Raw genomic sequence first — 20,971 nt, 5'->3', positions numbered from 1 at the left:
ACAGCTCTCATGGGAGCAGCTGCTGTGGAGTTCAGGCTGTAACTGTTCTCTGGAGAGGGTGGGTTTGATCTGCAGGGCTTCAGACTCCTTCCCCAGTGCCTCCTTTCAGTGAGGGAGAGCCCCAGCTATTCAGCTTTGGGTTTATTAATTAAAACACAAGCGCTGGCTGAAGCAAAACAACTGGCTGTTTCATCATGCTCTGATGTTTGCATTAGACATTGCCTCACTGGAAGTATTTCTGGGGAAGAAATCTACGTTCTGAGCAGTGTTTTTGCCACAGAACATTTGTGGCTTAGCAGACAAATGACTCACCTCATTATTGTGAAACGTCCCAGAGAGAAGCCACAAGGAGCCAGGCACATCTTAACCCTGACTTCCTCCTCCCCTCTGTAGAAGCCTCTGTTCCTCAAGGCCAGGCAGAGCAAGGGCTGCTCTCCAGGGGAAGCAGGGGTGAATTAAAATGGACTGGAATGAAATGAAATTGCTGTTTCTCTGCAGTTGTGGAACGCGTTGATTCGTGCGCATCCATGTACAGCCGTTCTATCCAAGGCCATCACGTCTGCCTACTGGTAAAAAAGGTGAGAGCACTGTAACCCCTGAGAGAAGCTAAACCTGGAGCCTTCCCTGCCTTCCTCTGCCTCTTCCCAGCCCTTGAGTTTGGCTGGGAACACATTTATCCCCACTTGGAAGAGAAGCTAATTTTTTTTTTTCTTTTTTTTTTTCCTTTCCAAGGGAGAGAACTCTGTATCCATAGATGGGAAATGTAATGATTCTACCCTGCTTAGCAACTTGTTGGATGAGATGAAAGAGACATTGTCCAAGTGCTGAATATTCCTTATACAATATTCCAATGAGCAGAAACACACCCAACGTGTAAAGACGAGCAGACCCAAGTGTTAAGTTTCTCCCTCGTACGCATGTACTACCCTGGGGCACGTGCTTTCAGTTCACTCCACCATTGGTTGCAGTTTAGACATTTTAAGGCTGTATGTTACCTTTTTATTTTCAGAACTTTTTACAAACTGTGGTGTTAACCCTTTCTAGCCCAAAGAGATCCTGGTGACATGACTGGAGGAGGGAGGGAGGGGTGGGCACTATTTATTCAGCAGCTCATGATGATCCCATGACCTTCATCTGTGTGGGACGGCGACTGAGCAGGACTTTATCAACAGTAGCACAGTTTGTTGCTTGTGCTTATGCCAGGGAAGGTTGACTTAATCCTTAGCCATGAAATATGTCTTCAGGGCTGCTGTAGTTGATGTATATTTCTAGCAGAGGCTGGTGCTGGACCAGAAGGCCTCTTTTTGTTTTTTTTTTTTTTTTTTAATATATATATGATTTATTATTATCTCAAGATCTATTGTGATCAGCATATAAATATCCTCCATCTCCTTGAGCTAATCCAAAGGAGCCCTGTGGGAACTGGGATGTTTGAGTTTCTGTTTATAGTAGTTGCCTTGAGCCTTAACCTTCTTTTAGTGACAGCTGGAAGAGTCGAGTGTGGAAGCATGAAACGGGCTGTAAGTGTTATTGTTTGGGTCTGTGCTCCCCTCGACTGCCCCACACACGGAGTCTGTCAGGCCTCTCCCCTCTGAGCTGTCTCTGCTGATGTGTTTTATGAGTCCACTTCAATTTCACATTCCTGAACAGTTAAGCTGTAGCAAGAAACTGGAAATCCAAAGGGGTCTGTTCCTGCTTTTTTATTCTTTCGCTCACCAGCTGAGGTTGACCATTACCAGGTTAGAGAAACAGTCATGGGTGCAGCCCCTTGTGTGCAGGTCCATGTCCTCCCCCTGGGCTCTGGTACCAGCAGGGTCATTCTGTGTGTGTCCCCTCAGTGTCCCCCAGCCCTGCCCTTGCAGCACTGAGAGCAGATTTGGCAGCACAAAGGCCCCTGGGTCCCTGTGGCAAAGCCCTCCCTTCCAGGGAGAGAAGGATGGATGGGGAGCCCCTGTCCCAGGTGCAGGAAGGAGGAGGAGGATGATGATGATCCCCTCTCCCTGCCAGGGTGCAGGAGAGGATGGATGGGGAGCCCCTGTCCCAGGTGCAGGAAGGAGGAGGAGGTTGATGATGATCCCCTCTCCCTGCCCTGGCAGGAGAGGGGCCATGAGGAGCTGCTCTCCCTGCTGGGTGCAGGATGGGGAGGGGGCTGGGGAGCTGCGGATTTGGGACTGTAGCAGTCGCTTTTGGGGGAAGAAGGGAGAGTGTGGGAAGTGCCCATTCTGCACTATTGGAACCTTGTGGAGTCACTGACAGGAAAGGGATGTCACAGTGTCCTGCGGAGATGCTCAGTTGATGTCCTTCTCCAACATCCCTTGCTTTCAACTTATTTTTTATTCCCCAGCTCTGTTTCTTTCCTTGCAGTTCCACACCCAGTGAGCAAAACTCCGTGGAAGGGTTTTGCTTCAAGGCACAGGTCAGGAGCAGTTGATTGCTCCAAAAAGGTGCCCAGGGAGGAGCTGCCTGGGTCTGCATGTCTCCAGCACCACCACCACTCTTAAAACACCAAACCCCCATGCAGGGAGCAGGATAAAGTGTTGATCTTCTTTGTTGGGTGATGTCCTGTACTTTATGCGTGTCTCGTGCTTTTTACACTCTTCCCACAGGAGGTATTTGGGCAAAGGCTCTGCTCTGGTGCTCTGGGTTCCTTTTGCCAGGCCCAGCTCCGTGTCCGACCGTGCTGCCACGACGTGGAGGGTTTGGTTTTGGTCAGCCTCCCTTGGTTAGCCAGTTGTGTATTAGAAACTGAACATATTAAAATTGTCTTAAAGGATAATGTTCCTCAATTAGTGTTTGGGTTTTTTAATTCATGGATGAAAACTGTCACTTTAGCATGTAGAGTCTCTTACAGAATCCTGTGCAGTGATTCTAGAATTTTGAAACTGTATGATGTGTTACATTCACAAATTTATTTGCTATCAACATTCCCTGGAAAAAAAAAAAAAGAAAAGAAAAAGAAAACAACATACCACAAGCTGCTGTAATGATTTTGTGTCAAGATGATCCAATAAACTTTCAAAACAAAGTTAAATTTTTGGCTTTATAAATGGTCCTTTCATAAGACTGTTCCAGTTTGGATGGACCCAAAACCAAGGCATGGATTTACCCCAGGGCTGAATAATGGATCTTCAGTGGAGGTAAGAGGAATCTCCTTCCTAAAGGAGGTAGGGAATTCCTAGTGCCACCCCCTTGAAAGGCAGCTCTGCAACAGCAGCTGTCACTAACACTGAAATTACAGGAAAAAATAATTCAGACTATCTCAGTTAAATCTCCATTAATTGTTTTATGTTTTGGATCATGATTACAGCTGAAATTCAACCCTTGGAAGAATGGGAGCTCTGGTGTGAGTGAGGCCGGAATCAGCCCCTGCTGTTGCTTCCTCTTGGCCTCCAGTGAGATTTGTGACAAACGTGGTGACATTGATGTGAGGATAAAGCCCTGTCCTGCCACAGCAGGAATGAGGCCTGGGCTTGGCTGAAGCCCCAGTGGTTTCCAGTCACACCAGAAGCTGTGAGAATCATCTTGGGACAGAAAATCCCTGGGGCTGAGAGTCAGGAGCCACCAGTTCTGCCCTGGGAATTGCCCAGTAGCTTGTTGGCCCCGTTGCTACAGGAAGGATCCAGGTCCTCTTCCCAGAACTGCAATCCCACATGGACCTGCCATGGGCTGGGACTGCACAAATGGGATGGAAACCAAAACAAACCCCAGTCTAGGGAGTGTGAAATGAGCCATAGGAGCTGAACTGGGGGACCAGGAGCTGATCCTGCCGCTCCCTCAGCCCTGCAGAGCTTTGTCCAGTTCTGGACTCCTCTGGGATGAGGATGATGGGGGGATGGATGATCTCCTGTGGGGAAAGGCTGTGGGAGCTGGGGCAGGGGGAAGAGCAGAGATGAATATAGATATAGACAACATAGATATCTATATTATGTATATGGATATATGAGGCTGGGGCCAAGCAACAGGAGCAGAGGTCATGGGAGGAAACTGAACACAGGAAATTCCACCTGAGCAGGGGAAAGACTTTGCCCTGTGTGTGGCAGAGCTGCCCAGAGATGGTGGAGTCACCTTCCCTGGAGATCCTCAAGAGCCATCTGGCCACAATCCTGATGTGCTCAGGGGCCCCTGCTGAGCCAGGTGAGCTCCAGTGGTGCCTCCCAAGCTCGGTTTTGTGCCCGGGAGTTGCCCACGAGCCTGGCACTCAGGCTCCTTGCCCTGGGGCACAGCATCATCTGCTCATGGAGGAATCCAGCCAGAGGGGCCCCGCGGCTGCTGGAGCCGGGCCCGGCTGTTCCCGGGAGCAGGAGGGGATGAGCAGGAGGGGTTGGGCTGCTGGAGCCGGGCCCGGCCATTCCCCGGAGCAGCACCGGGATCAGCTGCTCTGGAGGAGCTGCCGTGAGCCGGGGCCAGCTCGGGCAGCCGGAGACCCCCGAGGAGCTGAGGCTTCAGCCCAGGTTCTGCTGCTCAGCTGGGCTGGGAGGGGCTGAGAACACACTGGGGGTGCTCAGCCCGGAGAAAAGGAGACTCAGGGGTGCCCTCATCGCTCTCTGCAGCTCCTGAAAGGTGCCTGTGCTCAGCTGGGGCTGGGCTCTGTCTGCAGGAACTGACAGAACCAGAGCACACAGCCTCAAGCTGCACCAGGGGAAATATAGGAATATTAGGAAAAAAACTTAGGTTGGATATCAGGAAAAGGTCTTTTACAGAAGGGTGATAAAGTTCTGCAATGGCTGCCCGGGGAGGTGGTGCAGTCCCCATCCCTGGGTGTGTTTAACAAAGCCTGGATGTGGCACTGGGTGCCAGGGTTCAGTTGTGTGTTTGGGCTGGGTTGGACTCGATGATCTTGGAGGTCTCTGACAACCCAGTGATTCACAGTGAACTCAGCTCCTTCTCTGAATTCTGTGAGTTTGGGTGTGGGCTGTGAACACCTCAGGGACTGAACTGGGCTCTGCAGAGGTTTTGGGGCACCTGGGCTGGAGAACTGCCGGCTCCAGCCAGGAGTGTTGGAAAACCCCTCACGGGGCAGGAGCTCCCAGCTCTGGTTCAGCTTTTGGCACCTTTGGTTTTGGGCTTCCCAGGGATTTCCCAGCGGGGTTTGAGTTTCCCTATCCTGACGTTTGTGAGCAGTTCCCTTTGAACCAGGGGCTGGTTCCGGCCACTTCTCCATTTTATGACCTTAAAGTTGAGGTCTGGGCAGGTCCCTGCAGCTGCCCCCATTGGACCAATGCCCTTCTTGGACCCCCCCGCCTTGTCCCTGCTCCCAAAAACACAAACACTGAATAAATGGGAATAAAGGAAAACAGAACAGAATAAAATGGGGAAATAATTTTTTAAAAAACAAAATAAAGCAGAATAGAAGAAAATAAATAAAAGGGAAGAGAGGGATATAACTGGAATGGAATAAAAGAAAAAATAAATACAGTTACACAAATAAATACATAGAATTATGTGTTAATAATAGAATTGAAGAAAATAGAATTAAAGAAAATAATAAAATAAACAGAGGAAAACAAAATTGAAAACAAATTCACATAGAAAATTAAAATAGAATAAAAATAAAAGAGAAAATAAAAAGATGAAATAGAAAATAAAACAAAATAAAATTAAGATAGACTAGAAAATAAAATAAAGATAATAATACAAAATAAAGTAGAAAATAAAATAAAATAGAAAATGAAAGAAAATAGAAGAAAATAAAAGAAAGTAAAATATATTTTATTCTACTTATTCTGATGAGTAGAATAAAATATTGAAATAGAATAAAAGAACATAGAGTTAAATAACCTAGAATAAAATTTTTAAAATACGGTAAAACACGAACGGCCCCCCCCCTACATCCACTGTGCCTCGTCCCTTCCCCCTCCTCCCGTGGGCGGGGCCGGCTCAGGCGGGGGCGGCCCCTTTAAGAGGAAGTAGCGCCGGCCGCCAGCGGCGCGCGGGAGGGCGCGGGAGCGGCGGGAGCGCGGCGGGCGCGCGGGGCGTGCTGCGGCCCGCGGCGAGGGAGTGGTGCGGCCCGGGGAGCGGTGCGCGTCCGCCGGCGAGGGAGCGCGTCCGGCAGGTGCGGGGGCTGTGAGGGGCTCGGGGGTGTGGGGGGACACGGGAGAGGCTGTGAGGGCGGAGGGCCCTGCGGGACGGGCTCGGAGGGGCCTCTGGGGAAAAGGGGCCGGGAGGGGGCCGCGTGTCCCCAGCCCTGCCCACGTGTCCCCTCAGCCCCGGTGGCCGCGGTCCCCCGGCGGGGCCGGGCCGGGCTCTCCCCGGCTTTGGCGGGACAGGACGGGACCTGTTGAGCCGCAGCCATCGCATCCCCGCTCTGGGCGTTCGTGAACTGTTTGTGTTTGCTTGAGCGGGGCCGATGGCGGCCGCGGCCCGGCCTGAGCCCCCTCAGGAGGGCCCGGAGCCCCCCGGGCGGGCAGGGCAGGGATCTGGGTATGGATCTGGGTATGGATCAGGGTATGGATCTGCCTGTGCTGGCCCGGCCCGGAGGAGAAACCGCCTGCATGGGACATCCCCTGGCTGCTGGGCACAGCCCCCTCCCTTCAGAGGGATCGGACCTGCTGCAGGATTCATGAGCAACCGGGAAATTCATAATGAGGAAAAAAAATACCGCAGAGAGTAAGGGGGTTGGTGGCACAACTGGGAGTTACAGCTTTCAACTTCCCTATTTTATCCCACCTCTCCTTCCCGACTTTCTGCAGCCTAGCTGCTATAGCTAAAACCATAGCCCTGAAGTGCCAACCTTTCAGTCTCTAAACTGGTCGGGGAATGGGGAATTTTCCATTTTTTTCAGGTCATGGTGAGCCACGGCTCAGCTGTCATGAGGGAGAACGTGTCAGGAGAACTTAAAAGCAAACTCTTGCTCTGCTTCTGTCTTTTGCTGCAGGCTCAGGAATCCTGATCTTACAGAGCTGCCTCTGCTCTGATCTGGGCACAGTGAGCTCAGCTCCTTCAAAGAAACCTGTGTGAGAAGGACAGGCAAAAGGAAAGGGCAGGAAGTCTTCTGGAGGGAAAGGACAGGGGATCTGGAGTTGTCCAGTGTCCAGCACAGATGTTTGGGAAAAGCTTTTGTGTCAGTGCTAGTGAAAGGCAGGATTCCCTCCTCTTAGAGCTTGGAGTGGCCACACTTTCTAGATTTCCATCCCTTTGTTAAAAGTCCCTTTCCGGTCTGGAAATCTTCTGCCAAGCTGCATGGCAGGGAGGGATTTTGCTGGGAGATGTGAAACTTCCCCAGCCACCTGTTTATCACAGTCCCCAGGGCTTTGTCCTTGCTCTCTGCTTCCTTTCCCAACCTCAGGCTCATTTCCAGCTCCCTGTTTGTCTGTCGCTGTCCCCTGCACTGTGTCTCCCATGTTTCAGATTCACTTTCTGTCTTAGTCACTTCCTGTGAGGTGAACCTGGGGTGAGCTTGTGAATCCTCAGAATCCCCAAAAAGAGGGAGAGCAGGGTGGGAATTCTTTCCAACCTGGAGCTGTTGGTTTGTAGCAGGGAGCTGGTTCCCTGTGCCTGGCTCACCTGGCAGCTCTGTTGTTCTGTCACCTGTGCCATCATCAGAGATGGAAATGGGCTCTCCCTTGTGCTTGGCCAAGGCTTGGGAAGCTCAGAGTAGACTCAGCATCCTGAACAAAGTTGTCCTGCTTCATTCAGCTGCCTCTGGAGCTGCTTCCTTGTCCACCTCTAACATGGCCCTTCTGCTGATGGGGTGAAAAGTTCCCCCACAGTGGAATGGGGGGATTTAATCCCATTTTGGAGGTTGGGCTCTCCAGATCTCTGCTGTGCTTGGTCACTTCCTCCTCTGTGCAGGCCAGGGATCTCCATGGCCACTTAATGAAAGAGAAAATGTCCCATGTGAGTGGTGAAAGTATCTGGGGTCAGAGCACAGAGATTGCAAAACCTTTCCAGCCCTGTCCACAGGCCTGGGAAGGGAATTGCTTTCAATTTCTGAATTTTAATTTCTAGTAAGCAGGGAAGTATCTTCTGATTCTTGAGCCATAAATGCTGCTGTAAGTGGATCCAGAACCAGCTTTACTGGAGGTTTATCAGCTTATCTTTAGGAATATGTAATACCAGCTAATGCTGTCAGTAAAGAGTGCACCTTAGGCTGCACCTTTATCCTCCTTTTTCCAGAGGCAGAGGTGTCCCTGGGGCCTGGTTTGCTCTGCTGCCTGCTTCCCTTGGAGCTGGTGGTGTGGTGGAGGTGCTGCTGCTCTGCTCCTGGTGTAATTGGGTGGGTTTTTGCAGAAGGGAGGGCAGAGGAAGGGATGGAGGCAGTGGAAGTCAGAAAAAAACTCCAGCAAAACAACAACATTTGCAAGTGGGCAAAGCCAGAGCAAAACAATCCATCACATCTGACAGCTCTGACTTCCTCCAGAAAACCTGGCTGAGGTCCCAAAGGGCTGCTGCTGGTGCTGGCTCAGTGTGAGTGAGAGGAGGCCACCGTGGTGGTGCTGCAGACACTGCCATGTGTCACCCTGTGCTGTTCCAGGGAGCTCGTGGGACAGAAGGTGAGCTGGAGCCACCCAGGCTGTGGCTGAGGTTGCAGCAGGAGCTGAGCTGGGCCTGTGGCTGCTCTGAAAGGCTCTGTATTTTCTGCAGGCCTCTCTTGGGGCTGTTGTCTGGCTGCCTTTGCTTCCTGCTCCCTTTCCTCTGCCTGTGTGATGTGGTTGGTGTTGAGGTGGTCTCCAGCTCCACATCCATGGGCTTGTTCTGTGCCTGGAGCTGTGCTGAGGGGTTGAGTTATTCCTGTATCTCCTGCCAGGGCAGGAGAGGCCTCGTGGGCCTCTGCTGTCAGCAAGAAACAATCCTGCCATTCATCCCAACATGAGCATAGGGAAAAGGGATGTTTGTCCCTGGGATTATCCATGCTCTGGGAAAGGCTGGTTGTGTGGCCAGCTCGTGCTCCAGCTCAGCCCTAGGGTGTGATCCCACACTTCCTGGGATCCCAGCCTGCTGTTACAATGGTGCCGTAGTCTTTTTATCATCCTAATGCAAATTTCATGCTCCAAACTGATGTTAGCTTTGACTTGGGTGGGGGCAGATGCCAAAGTTCGAGGAAATGGAACTGCTGTGGGGCCAGAAATATCCGTGTCCAGTGGGACAGGACAGAGCCTGCACAAACAGGGAGAGGTGAGCAGCTCAGATGGGACTTCATAAACACCACCCTGTAGTGGGGACAGCAAGAGGCTCCTGGAAAAGTGGGAGCTGCTTCTACTGTGCCATCACTGGCTCTCCCCTGGAAATTCTTGTGAGTGCAGTTAACCCGTGCTGGAGTCGTGACCCAGCCTGTCAGCTTAGCCCAGCCCTGCAGAGCCACGGAGGATTAGCTCTGCCTCCACACGCAGCCCCAGCCCTGCAGGGTCCATGGACACCTTCCAGCAGCTCTGCAAGGCTCTGACATTGCAGTGGCTGCAGCTGTCACGTAAGAGCAGCAGGGCTGGCCCTGAGTCAGTGACACCTGGGGCTCCGTGGGGCTCCCTGCAGTCACTGGGAACAGTTGGGGATTGCAGCATCTGCTGCCTGACCTTTCCCTCTGGGCAGGGAAGCACGAGGGGACCTTTTGCAGAACTTACTTTCTCCTGTGGCTTCTCTCCCTCTGTGGCTGTGGGGAGGAAGGGCCAGGGGGACAAACCACGCTGGAAATTTGGGTTTCTTGCCTTCCCTCTCCCTTGCCAGGCTGGGTTTTCCAGCCTCCCCAGCACTCACTGCCTCAGCATCCCTGTGCAGTGTGAGTAGTGTCACCCATAACATCCCTCCTGAATGTCAATCCTGATCTTGAAGCCAAGCAATAAACTCCCTGTTCATCCATCTGCCCGGGATGGATGCTGGTGTCTCACTGCTGGCTGACCTGGGCTCTCTGCTCCAAGCAGCAGCATTCCCACCTGCAGCTCTTGATGGGCTCTGCCAGAGCTCCCCTCACCTCTGGTGGGTCCTCTGCTATCCCAGATACTGCTTAATTTAACAGGGCTTTTCCCTTTATTCCATGAACTAACTCAACTTTGGAATGCTTGGCCTTGCAGGAGCAAAGGAGGTGCCAGTTAAAGCCCAGAATAACTATTTTTGGCCTTTTATTATGCTTTTTTCTCATGCAAATAGCCTTGTCCTGCTCCTAAACCAACCTCTTCCCCTAAGCCACCCTGTTTCCAGGAAGGGCCTGGAGACGTGGGAAGTCCCAGGAGAGCTGTGCCATTTCTTACTCGGGAATTTCCAAATTGTGCAGCAGATTGGAATAGCGAGGCCTGGGGGTGGCTGGCAACAGGCAGAACCTTCTTAAAGCTGACTCTGGTGAAAGACAAAAGGCTCTTTGTTTGCCCAAACCTTGGGAATTCAGCATTTCCAGTGTGCCCTGTTCAGATTTGCTTGCGAAGGCTGCTGCTAAAAGAAAAATGTGGATGTTGTTGTGCAGAGCAGCAGAATGAAGTGGGGTTGGGGGTGCAGCTGGGCTGGGTCGAGCTGCTCCTTTTCCAGAAACTTCTGAGCAGCCTCAGCTGCAGGGGCTGAGCAGGGAAGGCAATGAAGGGAACAGCTCAGCTCTCCTGCAGCAGCATGGAGTGATCTGCAGGAGGAAAGGCAGAGCCTGCAGAGGGGAAGGATTAATTTTGGGAAAACATTGGCAGCTCCCAGGGCCGGGAGGCTGGAGGCAGTGCCAGACAGGAAGCGGCTGACGTGGAAGTGGCGGCTGGCCGGGATTATGAATGGCCAGAGGTGCCTTCAGCCACACCGAGCCCTCTGAGCCCTGCCCTGCCCTGCCCGAGGTAAGCACGGGGCAGCCTTTGCTCCTCATATCACAGATCCATTGAAAGAGCAGCTGGGAGTCTCGTCCCAGGAAGAGAAGCCCTGGTTTGCTGCCAGACTGGCTCTGGAGGCGCAGGAACTGGCTGCCATTAGTGTGGTGTGGCTGCCAGGATTGTTCTGCTCCCTGCTCTCTGTAGTGAAATCTCTCCTTTGATGGAGCAAACCAGGATCGTCCTGTCCTGAGACACACAGCTGGTGCAGAGTGGCCATGAGAAGGGATTTGGGAAAGGAGGAGGGGGTGGAATTGTGGAAAAAATGTGCGTGTGCTCCCTCTTGGCTGTTTTGTGCAAGCTGCCTGTTTGAAGCTGCTTTTCCTCTGTAAATTCAAGATTTTACTTTAAATGCTCATTGCATGCAAAATACCTTTATCAGGGCTGCTTTATCAGTCGAGGGGGGGTTGTGTCCTGTGTTGGGAACTCTGGCCTGGCATTGAGGGCCCTGGGAATGGCTCTGGGGAAGCAGGATCGTGGTTCTCCTCTCCTGGGGATCTCTGGGGACACGGTGGCTGTCACAGTCTGCCCACCCAGGGGTTACAAGCGATGCTAGGACAGCAGCCTGGCTTCCTGGACAGGAAACTGGACAATCCCTGATCTGAGGAGCTGCCTGGCTGTGCTGAAGGGCTGTTCCAGCAGAGGCAGCAGGACGTGGCCGGCCCAGCGCTGGGGTTATGGAGGAGGGAGAGGGAGGCGGCCTCGTGTCTGACCCCTCCCCAGCCGCGGAGCCGCCGGGCTGTGCCGCCCATGGAACCAACAGGGAGGTTTTTTCCCTTCTTTTGAAAAAGGAAGCTTGGACTCAGTGCCTGCCAGTGCTACAGAGAGTGCAGAGCAGGGCTGAACCCTCTGCAGGAGTGACTGCTGAGGCCAGGAGCACAGGTAGGAGCTTGCTCACTGCTGCCTTGCTGGTTTGCCTGGCTGTTGTTAAACCCCTGTGCAGTGTTGGCAGCAGAGGGGAGCAAGGAGTGCTGCTGGGGCTGGCACTGATGGAGCAGTCATGGGACTCCTGGAGTCCTTTTTGGGCCGTTCTGCCTCTGTCGGGAACTCTGCTGGCTCCTGGAAAACCTCGGGATGGCTCAGCAGGGTGCAGGGGGAGGCAGTTTCCTGGTGTTTTGGAGGAGCTGACTCTTCCCTTTTCCAGACTCTCAGCTGCTTTTGCAAGTGACCAAGAGTTGGGAAGCTGCTGCCTGGGCTTCCTTCCTCTGCCCAGAGCCTGGTGTTAGACCAAGGCAGCTCCTCGTGATCCTGGTGAGGGAGGAGGAGGAATGGCAACAGCCCTGGCAGCAAAACCAGCCCAGCACTGGAGCTGCACAAGCAGGGAGTCAGAGAAAAGGAGCTTTTGGGATGGGAGGGGAGGGGAAGGGAGGGCCAGGCCTTGAGCCCTCTGGGCAGGCAGGTCCAGCCCAGCAGGGAGCTGCTCCTCCCGTGTCCTTGGGATAAGCTGGAGGTGTGTTTGTGCCCTGGGCAGCCCACGGGGGTCAGGGCTCTGATCCTGAGCGCTGGCCAAGGTCCTCTCAGAGCACCAGTGACGTCTGCTGTGATCTTGGCTGGCTCAAAGGAGGAGGCAACAAAATGTACTGAGGTGGTTTGTTTAGGGGGGGAGTGGTTTTTCCCCCCACCTTTAAAGCTTGCAGATAGCATCCAGGTGCTTTGCATGTCCCATTTCCCAATTGTCTCTAACCTTTCCTTTCCCTCGTGTGCAGGGGCGGTGTCAGCTGTGACTCCTGCCTGTGGAAGTAGGTGTTGTACAGATGATATCATCTCTGAGCAATGTCAGGGATGCTTTGGTCTCTGTGCCTCTTTATTTTTATTTTTTTCCTAGAGCTAAATGTTTCTTTTAGCTCATTGCAGTCAGAGACCGTAATTAAATAGGCTGCATCTGCTTGATGTCTCAGCTACTCATTTTGCTAATGCTTCACACAGATGCTGAATCGTCTGAGAGACAATTGCTCTGTGTTGAGCTCCCCAGTTCTCAGGGATGATGTCTCCATAGGATCAGGGATTTGTTTGTAGGACAAGTACTGCCTCAACACCGAGTAACCTGCCCTGCACAGAGACCCTGACGAATATGGGGGCTGGACAAGTGACAAGAGCAAGTGTCAGATCCTGCCCTGGGTGCAGGGACAGACTGGGGATGAGGGGCTGGAGAGCAGCGCCCTGGGAAGGGCCCTGGGGGTCCTGGTCAGTGCAAGTTGGATCTGAGTCACTGCTGGGTCCTGGCAGCCCCAAGGGCCACCCTGTGCTGGGGGCACCAGGCCCAGGGAGGGATTGTCCCACTCTGCTCTGCCCTGGGGCAGCCTCAGCTCCAGTGCTGGGGGCACTTTGGGCACCACGAGATCAGAAGGACCCAAAGCTGTTGGAGAGTGCCCAGAGGAGGGACACGGAGCTGGGGAAGGGCTGAGGAGCAGCTGAGGGCACTTGGCTCGTTCAGCTGCAGCCCAGGAGACTGAGGGGAGGCTCCTCGGGGGCTGCAGCTCCTCCCCAGGGCAGGCACAGGGGCAGGGGCTGAGCTCTGCTCTGGCACAGGGATGGGAGCCCAGCAAGGGCTGCAGCTGTGCCAGGCCTTGGCATGGAGCTCAGGGCAAGGTTCTGCCCCCCGAGGCTGCTGGGCACTGCCCAGGCTGCCCAGGGAATGGTGCCAAGGCTGCCAGAGCTGCAGGAGCTCCCAGGGCTGCTCGGGGTGGGGGTGTTGGGGTGGCTGTGCAGGGACAGGGCTGCACTGATCATCCCTGAGGGTCCTTTCCCACTCAGAATATTCTGGAATTCTGTGAAAAGTCTCTTCATCCTGCTCAGATGAGGAAAATGGTTGGTGTTTGTTTCTTGATGTGTGTTGCCAAAGCCAGGGGATGTTCGTTTTCACCCTGAGGTTTTACATCCACATCCATGGCAGCCCTGCAGAGCAGATTCTCCAGAAAAGAAGCAGGGATGGAGTCACTGCTGGGGGTGCTGCTGCTGCTTTGTGGTTTCTTGTGTGAGGATGTGTTTTCCTCCATCTCCAGCACAGGGAACTCATCACAGGAGCTTCCCTGGAGTTTCTGCTGGAAGCAGCAGCAGCCTCAGCACCTGCTGCCCACATTGCTGCTTCTGTGGGGGCCCTGCCTCTGTTTCGGGGTGGGCGCAGTCCCCGGAGCTTCCTGCTCTGCCACAGGATGTGGCCAGGCTGTGACACAGCTCCTGCTAACCAGCCCTGCTCAGCTGTCTCCCCACACCCTTCACTGCTTCCTCTGCCACGTCTGGGGCTGGATCACGCTCCAAAGGACACATCTGCCAGGGGGCTGTGCTGGGTTTGCCTCCCCTGAGGTGGCTCACGGGGTCACAGCAGCTGTTTTGGCAGCAGGAGGCCGGGTTGGATGGGGCTTGGAGCAGCCTGATCTAGTGGAGGGTGTCCCTACACACCAAAGGTGTCCCTGCCCACCAAAGGTGTCCCTGCCCATGGCAGCTGGATGTTCTTTGAGGTTCCTTCCAATCTAAACCATTCCATGATGACACATGTGCTCTGGATTCACCTCTCAGCCCACATTAAATTGCTTCTAGGGTTTCTCCCAACACATCATAGCCCATGTTGGGGTTTGGATCTCTCAGCTCCTGCATGGAAGAGGTTACTGAGCCCATTCCCGCAGGAAATGTTGAGCCTATTCTTAGTGAGGTGAACTGGAGTGGTTTGGGATTTCTTCCTCACTGTAATTAAATAAGGAAACAAGAGGCCTTGGCTTTAAAGCTTTTTAATCTTTCTTCAGAGAAGAACTGCTGATTAGCACTGCAGCATCTGTTGGAGATGGGCTCGATTGCAGCCATGGTAGTCATGACCTTGAGTTTGGGATGTGCTTGCCAGCATTGGAGGACACTATTTACCTGTTGGAGCAACACTCATGTCAATCTGAGGCCTCATGTAAATCTAAGTAGATTCTGTCTGGGGAAAGGTTTTTTTTTTTTTTGCTTGCTTGCTTATGAAATTATGGAAACTTATTTATGCTATTTAAGGCATCAGCTTAATTTCTATTACTTTATTCATTTCTCTGTCCAGCACATGTAAAATAATATTTTTGGTACACAAAGCTTTCTGCCATAAGCTTTCATCAAAGAGCAGCCTGGCACAAATTCTGTGAGGGGCTGGATGTGGGAACAAAGGAGGTATAATTAGCTACAGATAAACAGAGATGTGTTTCTTGTCAGCATCCCTTCAGATCTCAACTTGTGTCTCACCCTTGGAGCTGATTTTCTACAGTCTGGAAGAGGAAGATGAGCTTCCCCTCATCTTCCAGTTTTCAACTTGTAAACACAGCTAAACTGAAGTGGGAAATATGTTTATGGTCTGTGTGCACCTGCAGAAGAGGCTGTGGCTGCTCTCAGGGCTGGTGTTATTTCAGGATATTTGCTTTCCGGGTGCCTGAGCTGTGACTTCTTCTTCTCTTTGCCCTCCACCCTTGGTTCCTGTCTCTCACTTTCAGTGGCTTGGTGGGGGCTGTCTGGCAGCAGCTCTGAGCTGTCTCGTGGGCTGGCATGACCTGGCCTGGCCTTGTTCCAAAGGGGGGATGCAGAGGTGAAAATGGGATCTGGGTGAAACCCAGCTGGTTTTACCCTTCTTTCTCAGTGCATGTCAGCCGAGCAGGTGGTGGCATTTCTAAGCCTTGGGGTGCAGATGTGACACTGTCAGGGTGAGTGGCAGCCCCATCCCATGGCTGTGGGGCTGTTCCCTCATTCCCACATGGAACAGCTCAGGAGGTGACTCTGTCCAGCCCAGGCCACCCCTCCAGCTGGGGAAGGGAAGGGGGAGGATGGAAAGCTGCCGTGGGCTCCCCCCCTTCTCAGATGTGGGGCGAGGGCCCAGATGGCATCCCAGATCTCTTCCTATGGGATTTACACGAGGTTTCCTGTGGAGAAAGCTGCTCCTAATCGCTCCCCTTCTGTGCTGTGTTGCAGATCAGGACCAGATGAGCAGAGGGAGGTTCCTGTGAAGATCAGAGGCCGTCACCGCTGCGGGCCTGCAGGACACACCAGAGGAGGAAAATGTCGCACGCTCTGAAGCAAGTGTTCAACAAGGACAAAACCTTCCGGCCCAAGCGCAAGTTCGAGCCGGGCACTCAGCGCTTCGAGCTGCACAAGAAGGCCCAGGCCTCGCTCAACGCCGGCCTGGACTTGAAGGTGGCCGTGCAGCTGCCGCCGGGCGAGGAGCAGAACGACTGGGTGGCCGTGCACGTCGTGGACTTCTTCAACCGCATCAACCTCATCTACGGCACCATCAGTGACTATTGCACGGAGCAGTCCTGCCCCGTCATGTCGGGGGGGCCCAAGTACGAGTACAGGTGGCAGGACGAGCACAAGTACCGCAAACCCACGGCCCTGTCGGCGCCCCAGTACATGAACCTGCTCATGGACTGGATCGAGGTGCAGATCAACAACGAGGACATCTTCCCCACCAATGTCGGTGAGTTGGGGTCCCAGCTGGGGCTGGAGGGAGGGAGGGAGGGGTGTGGAGCCTTCTTGTGGAGTCCTGTTGCTGTTCCAGGAGATGCTGCAGCACAGCAGAGCTGTTTCCAATGTGCAGTGAGCTCTTCTGCAGTGCTGGAATACCCAGATCCCACTGGGATCACAGATACCTCAAGTATCCATACCTCAGTACTTCCAGTGAAACAGGAGGCTGCCCTTGGAGCACTCAGTCAGTCTCTGAGTGGCTCATGCTGGATGCAGGATGCTCTCTGGGAGCTGCTGGCCAGCCCAGCTCTGAGGCACAGCTCTGTGTCACCTGGTGATGGTGTCACCTGCCATAATCACCCCCTCTGTTATTAGAGGCTGCCTCTGCCCCTGCTGAGGGGTGGGATGCTGGCACAGGCCTGGAGGGAAGGGCCACGTTTCATCTACTGCCAGGAATTTGGCCTAAGACACGTCAATCTCCATATCCAAAGGCAGCTTTGGGACAGAGATTGCTGGGGTTTATTTTGTGATGAAGATGGAAGAATTTAGTCTCTAAATTAGCAGGTAAATACAACTGAGCCTATGCAGAGCTTCTGTCTCCTGGGATGGAGGAGATGAGGTGCAGCAGAGCTCCCTCCCTCCCTCCTGCCCTGGTGTTTTTCCCTTTGGAGCTCTGATGGGATGCAGTTGGTCCCTATTTGGGGCACATCTGCCACTTGAGCATCCACAGGGATCCTCCACTGTGCCAAAATGCTGCTTAAACCTGGTGTGAAGTGGGCAGAGAGGGGAGGGGGGCCATAAACAGCCAGTTTTGAGCGAGCTGCAGCACCAAACCCTCCCCAGCCATTCTTCTCACGCTGCACAGGCTCTGCTGCAGCTCTCTGGGGACCTCACTGGGGGTGTTGGTTCTGTTCTGGGCTGCAGGACGAGCTGCCGACAGCACGAGGGTTGTGGTTTGGGGTTTTTGAGTTGTTTCTGTCTTCAGCTCAGCTTTAACCAGGTCCCTCAATGCTGACTGAAATGCTGCAGCTGTGGCAGAGCAAGGAAAGGGTTGAACTCGTCCTTGTTCCTCCAGAAACAGTGTGAACTTTACACCCTGATATCCCATGGAGGCTGCATGGCCACACTGCTCTGCTGCAGGGGCCCAGCCAAACAGTCCTGGAGCCTTCAAAGAGAACCTAAACAGCTTTAATTTTTAACCAAAGAGCTAAAGATGTACCAAAACAAGGAATAACTGTGGGGACTTAACAGCCCTTTCCTTTGGGAAGTTGCTTGGTTGTATCTGGTGTTTTGCACTGTTTATATAAATACATCAAGCAGGAGTAGAAGAAACTCTTGTCTGACTGAAACAACTGCTGGGAATGTGGGCTCTGCTTTCAGTCACAGCAGTGCATCACTCTGTGCATCACTTAAAAAAATCTGTGCTTTGAAAAATGTGTTTCCCTTCCCAAAAGAAGGGAAAAAGGAGTCAAGAGCTGGAAATTACCAGGGACAGAACTTTTGCCTCAATCTGTCCATTTTACCAATTTATTATTATACCAATTTCCATCAATCTGTCCATTTTACCAATTTATTTTAGCCCTAAGCAGCCAGCTTTAACTTGACCAAAGGTTTTTCATGGCCACTCTTCCCCTCCCAAGGTACTCCCTTCCCCAAGAACTTCCTCCCAGTGGTGAAGAAGATTCTGTCCAGGCTTTTCCGGGTGTTTGTCCACGTCTACATCCACCACTTCGACAGGATCACCCAGATGGGCTCCGAGGCCCACGTGAACACCTGCTACAAGCACTTTTACTACTTTGTGAAAGAGTTCAATCTCATAGACACCAAGGAGCTGGAGCCCCTGGTGAGTGTCTGGGGGGGCTCTCAGGGTCTGTGCACAGGGCTGGGGGAGTCACAGAGGGCTCTGGAACCTTCTCAGGAGGCCCCACCTCAAATCCTGGGGTCAGTTTTGGGCCCCTCACTCCAACAAAGACATTGAGGGGCTGGGGCATGTCCAGAGATGGGAACAGAGCTGGGGAAGGGTCTGGAGCAACTGAGGGAGCTGGGGATGGCTTAGCCTGGAGAAAAGGAGGCTCAGGGGGGACCTTGTGGCTCTGCACAACTCCTGACAGGAGGGGACAGCCAGAGGGGCTCAGTCTTGTCCCAGTGACAGGACAGGAGGAAACTCTCAAGCTGTGCCAGTGGAGGTTTATATTTGATTTAAAGGAAAATTTCTTCACTGAAGGGGTGGGACAGGCATTGGAAAGGTCTGCCCAGGGCAGTGTTGGAGACATCATCCCTAGAAAAAACATGTGGCTGTGACACTTGGGAACATGGTTTAGTGGTGACACAGCAGTGGTGGGGTAATGGTTGGACTTGATGGTCTTGGGAATCTTTCCAACCCTTAAGGATTCCATGATTCCCTTCTAAAGCTGGTTGTCCAAATTCAGGCCTTGCAGTGTAAGTGTCAGGAACCTGGGAGTCAGGATGTGACTGGGATGTGCAGGGAATGGTGGGGGGAACACAGCCCTGCCCAAACTGGAGCTCTGGGCAGCAGGGTCACCCTCAGCTGTCAGTACCCAACAGGAGTGATACTGACAGCTAAACAAGGGGGGTTTTATCTACACCCTCACCTGGGAGCCTGCATCCTCCTTCACAGTCCCTTGTGTTGTCTGTCCCTTTCCCAGAAGGAAATGACCTCCAGGATGTGCCACTGAGCTCAGACCCCCCTGCTCCCACCTCGGCACCTCCTCGAGGACTCCGAGCCCCAGCCCCAGACTGGAGAGGTGATTCAAGGGGAGAACAGAGACGTTTTGTTGAAGAAATTATATATTTTTAATGAGTTTCAATGTAAAACTGTGATACTGCAGGAATATTTTTTTAAAGATGCTCTAGATTAACTAATTTTTTATAGTAATTTCTATAAAAAAGAAAGAAAATATTTTGTGGGCCACTTGATGGGAATGTTGGCTCTCAGAGCGGGGAAGAGCTGCCTGAGCTGCTTCCTCTGTGTGCCCTGAGTGAGCTGAGCCAGACACTGCACACAGAGCTGTGTCATGGGGCTGGTGCTGCCATGGAAGCAGTGCCTCCCTTGGGATCCACATTTCCCACCCCTGGAGGCAGGGAACAGGACTGGTGTACATGGATCCCCCAGCACCTCTTCCACTGGCTGTGAGTCTGGGTCTGGGGCAGAGCTGCTCTGTGCCCACCTGTCCCCAAGGCCTGGCTCTCCTGTGCTCCCTGAGTGAGCTGGGACTGGGCTTCATCCCATGGCTGCCACAGCTGGGGCTGCTGCTGTTGGACTGGAAATGTGCCCTCGTGTGTCAGCCCAGCCCTGAGCTGAGCTCTGCACACACAGCCCTGCTGTGGCTCTGCGCTGTCCCCGTGGGGACACAGATCCACGCTGGCAGCTCCTCATGGGAGCCACCAGAGGGGAGGTGCTGGGACAGGCACCAGGAATTCTCCTCCATCCCCTCCCTCCCTCCCTCCCTGTCCTCGTGGTACGCTGACCCTGCTGGGACCATCCTGCTCCCTGCTGGGGTATGGAGCCTTCTCCCCTTCATCAGCATCACCATCCCATCCAGCTGTGCACATCTGGGACCAAAATCTCTGCTGTACAGCCAGAGCCCCCCAGCCTCACCCGCTGCTTGCACAAGGAGAGCTTGGCAGTGCCCCTGGTAGGTAGTGGGTCTACCTAGGATTGGGGACCAGTAAGTGACCAAACTGCACCACTAACCAACCACTTCTTCCTTACAAAGCATTCCCTGGAATCTCTGTACATACGTGACTCTCTCGTTTCTCATCCTGCCGTTAGGACACTCGTACAAATACCACTCGTGCTCTGCAATGGAACCAATAAATTATGTTGTATTTACACAGCACACGCCGCCGCCGAGCGTCTCGTGACTGCACCTTCGTCAGAACCTTCCCATCAGCAAAACAAACCCTGGGTGTTTGGGCTCCTTGGGGATTGTGCTGGGGAGCTGGGAGCCCGTGGGTGTGTGCTCCTGGCACGGCTCCTGGGGGTTGCTTGGGTTCCTCCTGCTCTCCCTGTGCCAGGTCCAGGCTGATCCAATCTCTGTGCTGGGTTCCAAGGCCATGGGGCCTGACCCAGGGGTTGTCCTGACTTGTGTCTGCAGTGTCTCTGTACCCCAGGGCTGAGCTGTTCTCCCAGCTCTGAAACTCAGGTGGAAGTGGGCAGGGGAGGGGAATTCCAGCTCACCAACTTGCCAAGAGGCTCCTCTGCCATGGGGAGGATGCAGGGATGCAGTCATTGAGGCTGGTGGACTAAATTGGGAAAAACTGCATTTGGGGGATGCACATTTGTTTTCCTGGCCAGGAGGGGAGTGAGGGGCTCCCTCCTGCAGCTCCTCCTGTTCCCTGCCTGCAGCACTGGCTCTTGCCTGTTCCCCTGCCCAGTGAGGTGCTGGGGCCATCCTCCAGCTCTCTCCCAGTGTTTTGTGGGTGCAGCTCAGCTGGAGAACATGCTGTTCCATGGTGTGGAATATCTCTTTGGCCAGCCTGGGTCAGCTGTCCCAGCCCTGCTTCCCCCAGTTGTTGTGCCCCTCCTTGCTGGCAGAGCACGGGACACAAAGTCCTTGGCTTAGGGTAAGCACTGCTGAGCAACACCAAAACATCGGTGTGTTATCAGCATTATTCTCATCCCAGATCCCAAACACAGCCCTCTACCAGCTCCTGGGGAGAGAACTGGCTCTGTCCCAGCTGAAACCAGGACACCTGCAAGGCCCCAAGTGCTGAGCTGTGGTGGGGCTGCTGGTGGGTGGTGAGAGCTGCTGGGTCAGCCCTCC

General features: G+C 53.4%; 2 protein-coding genes across 4 annotated transcripts in view; both read left to right on the top strand.

Moving 5' to 3' along the window:
- AP3D1 (adaptor related protein complex 3 subunit delta 1) overlaps positions 1-3,018 on the top strand; it is a 44,827-nt gene extending 41,809 nt beyond the window's left edge. Inside the window, exons 31-32 of the mRNA XM_058821278.1 lie at positions 499-578; positions 733-3,018. Of these exons, the coding sequence (XP_058677261.1) occupies positions 499-578; positions 733-828 (176 nt within the window). The 3' untranslated portion in view covers positions 829-3,018. The remainder of the gene's footprint in view (positions 1-498; positions 579-732) is intronic.
- Positions 3,019-5,944: 2,926 nt separating this feature from the next.
- On the top strand, positions 5,945-19,952 carry MOB3A (MOB kinase activator 3A). Of its 3 annotated transcripts, none has more exons than XM_058821025.1 (4): positions 5,945-6,052; positions 15,693-16,197; positions 17,825-18,027; positions 18,851-19,952. In XM_058821025.1, the coding sequence occupies exons 2-4, from the start codon at positions 15,780-15,782 to the stop codon at positions 18,878-18,880; spliced, it is 651 nt and encodes a 216-aa protein (XP_058677008.1). In that variant the 5' UTR covers positions 5,945-6,052; positions 15,693-15,779; the 3' UTR covers positions 18,881-19,952. The 3 variants fall into 3 exon arrangements, with proteins under 3 accessions (XP_058677008.1, XP_058677007.1, XP_058677009.1); XM_058821024.1 differs by lacking the exon at positions 5,945-6,052 and adding an exon at positions 10,526-10,739; XM_058821026.1 differs by lacking the exon at positions 5,945-6,052 and adding an exon at positions 11,541-11,651.
- Positions 19,953-20,971: the final 1,019 nt, after the last annotated feature.

Source organism: Ammospiza caudacuta, chromosome 28, assembly GCF_027887145.1.
Source record: "Ammospiza caudacuta isolate bAmmCau1 chromosome 28, bAmmCau1.pri, whole genome shotgun sequence".
Classification (NCBI taxonomy): Eukaryota; Metazoa; Chordata; class Aves; order Passeriformes; family Passerellidae; genus Ammospiza; species Ammospiza caudacuta.
This window is presented reverse-complemented; position numbering and strand designations above follow the sequence as displayed.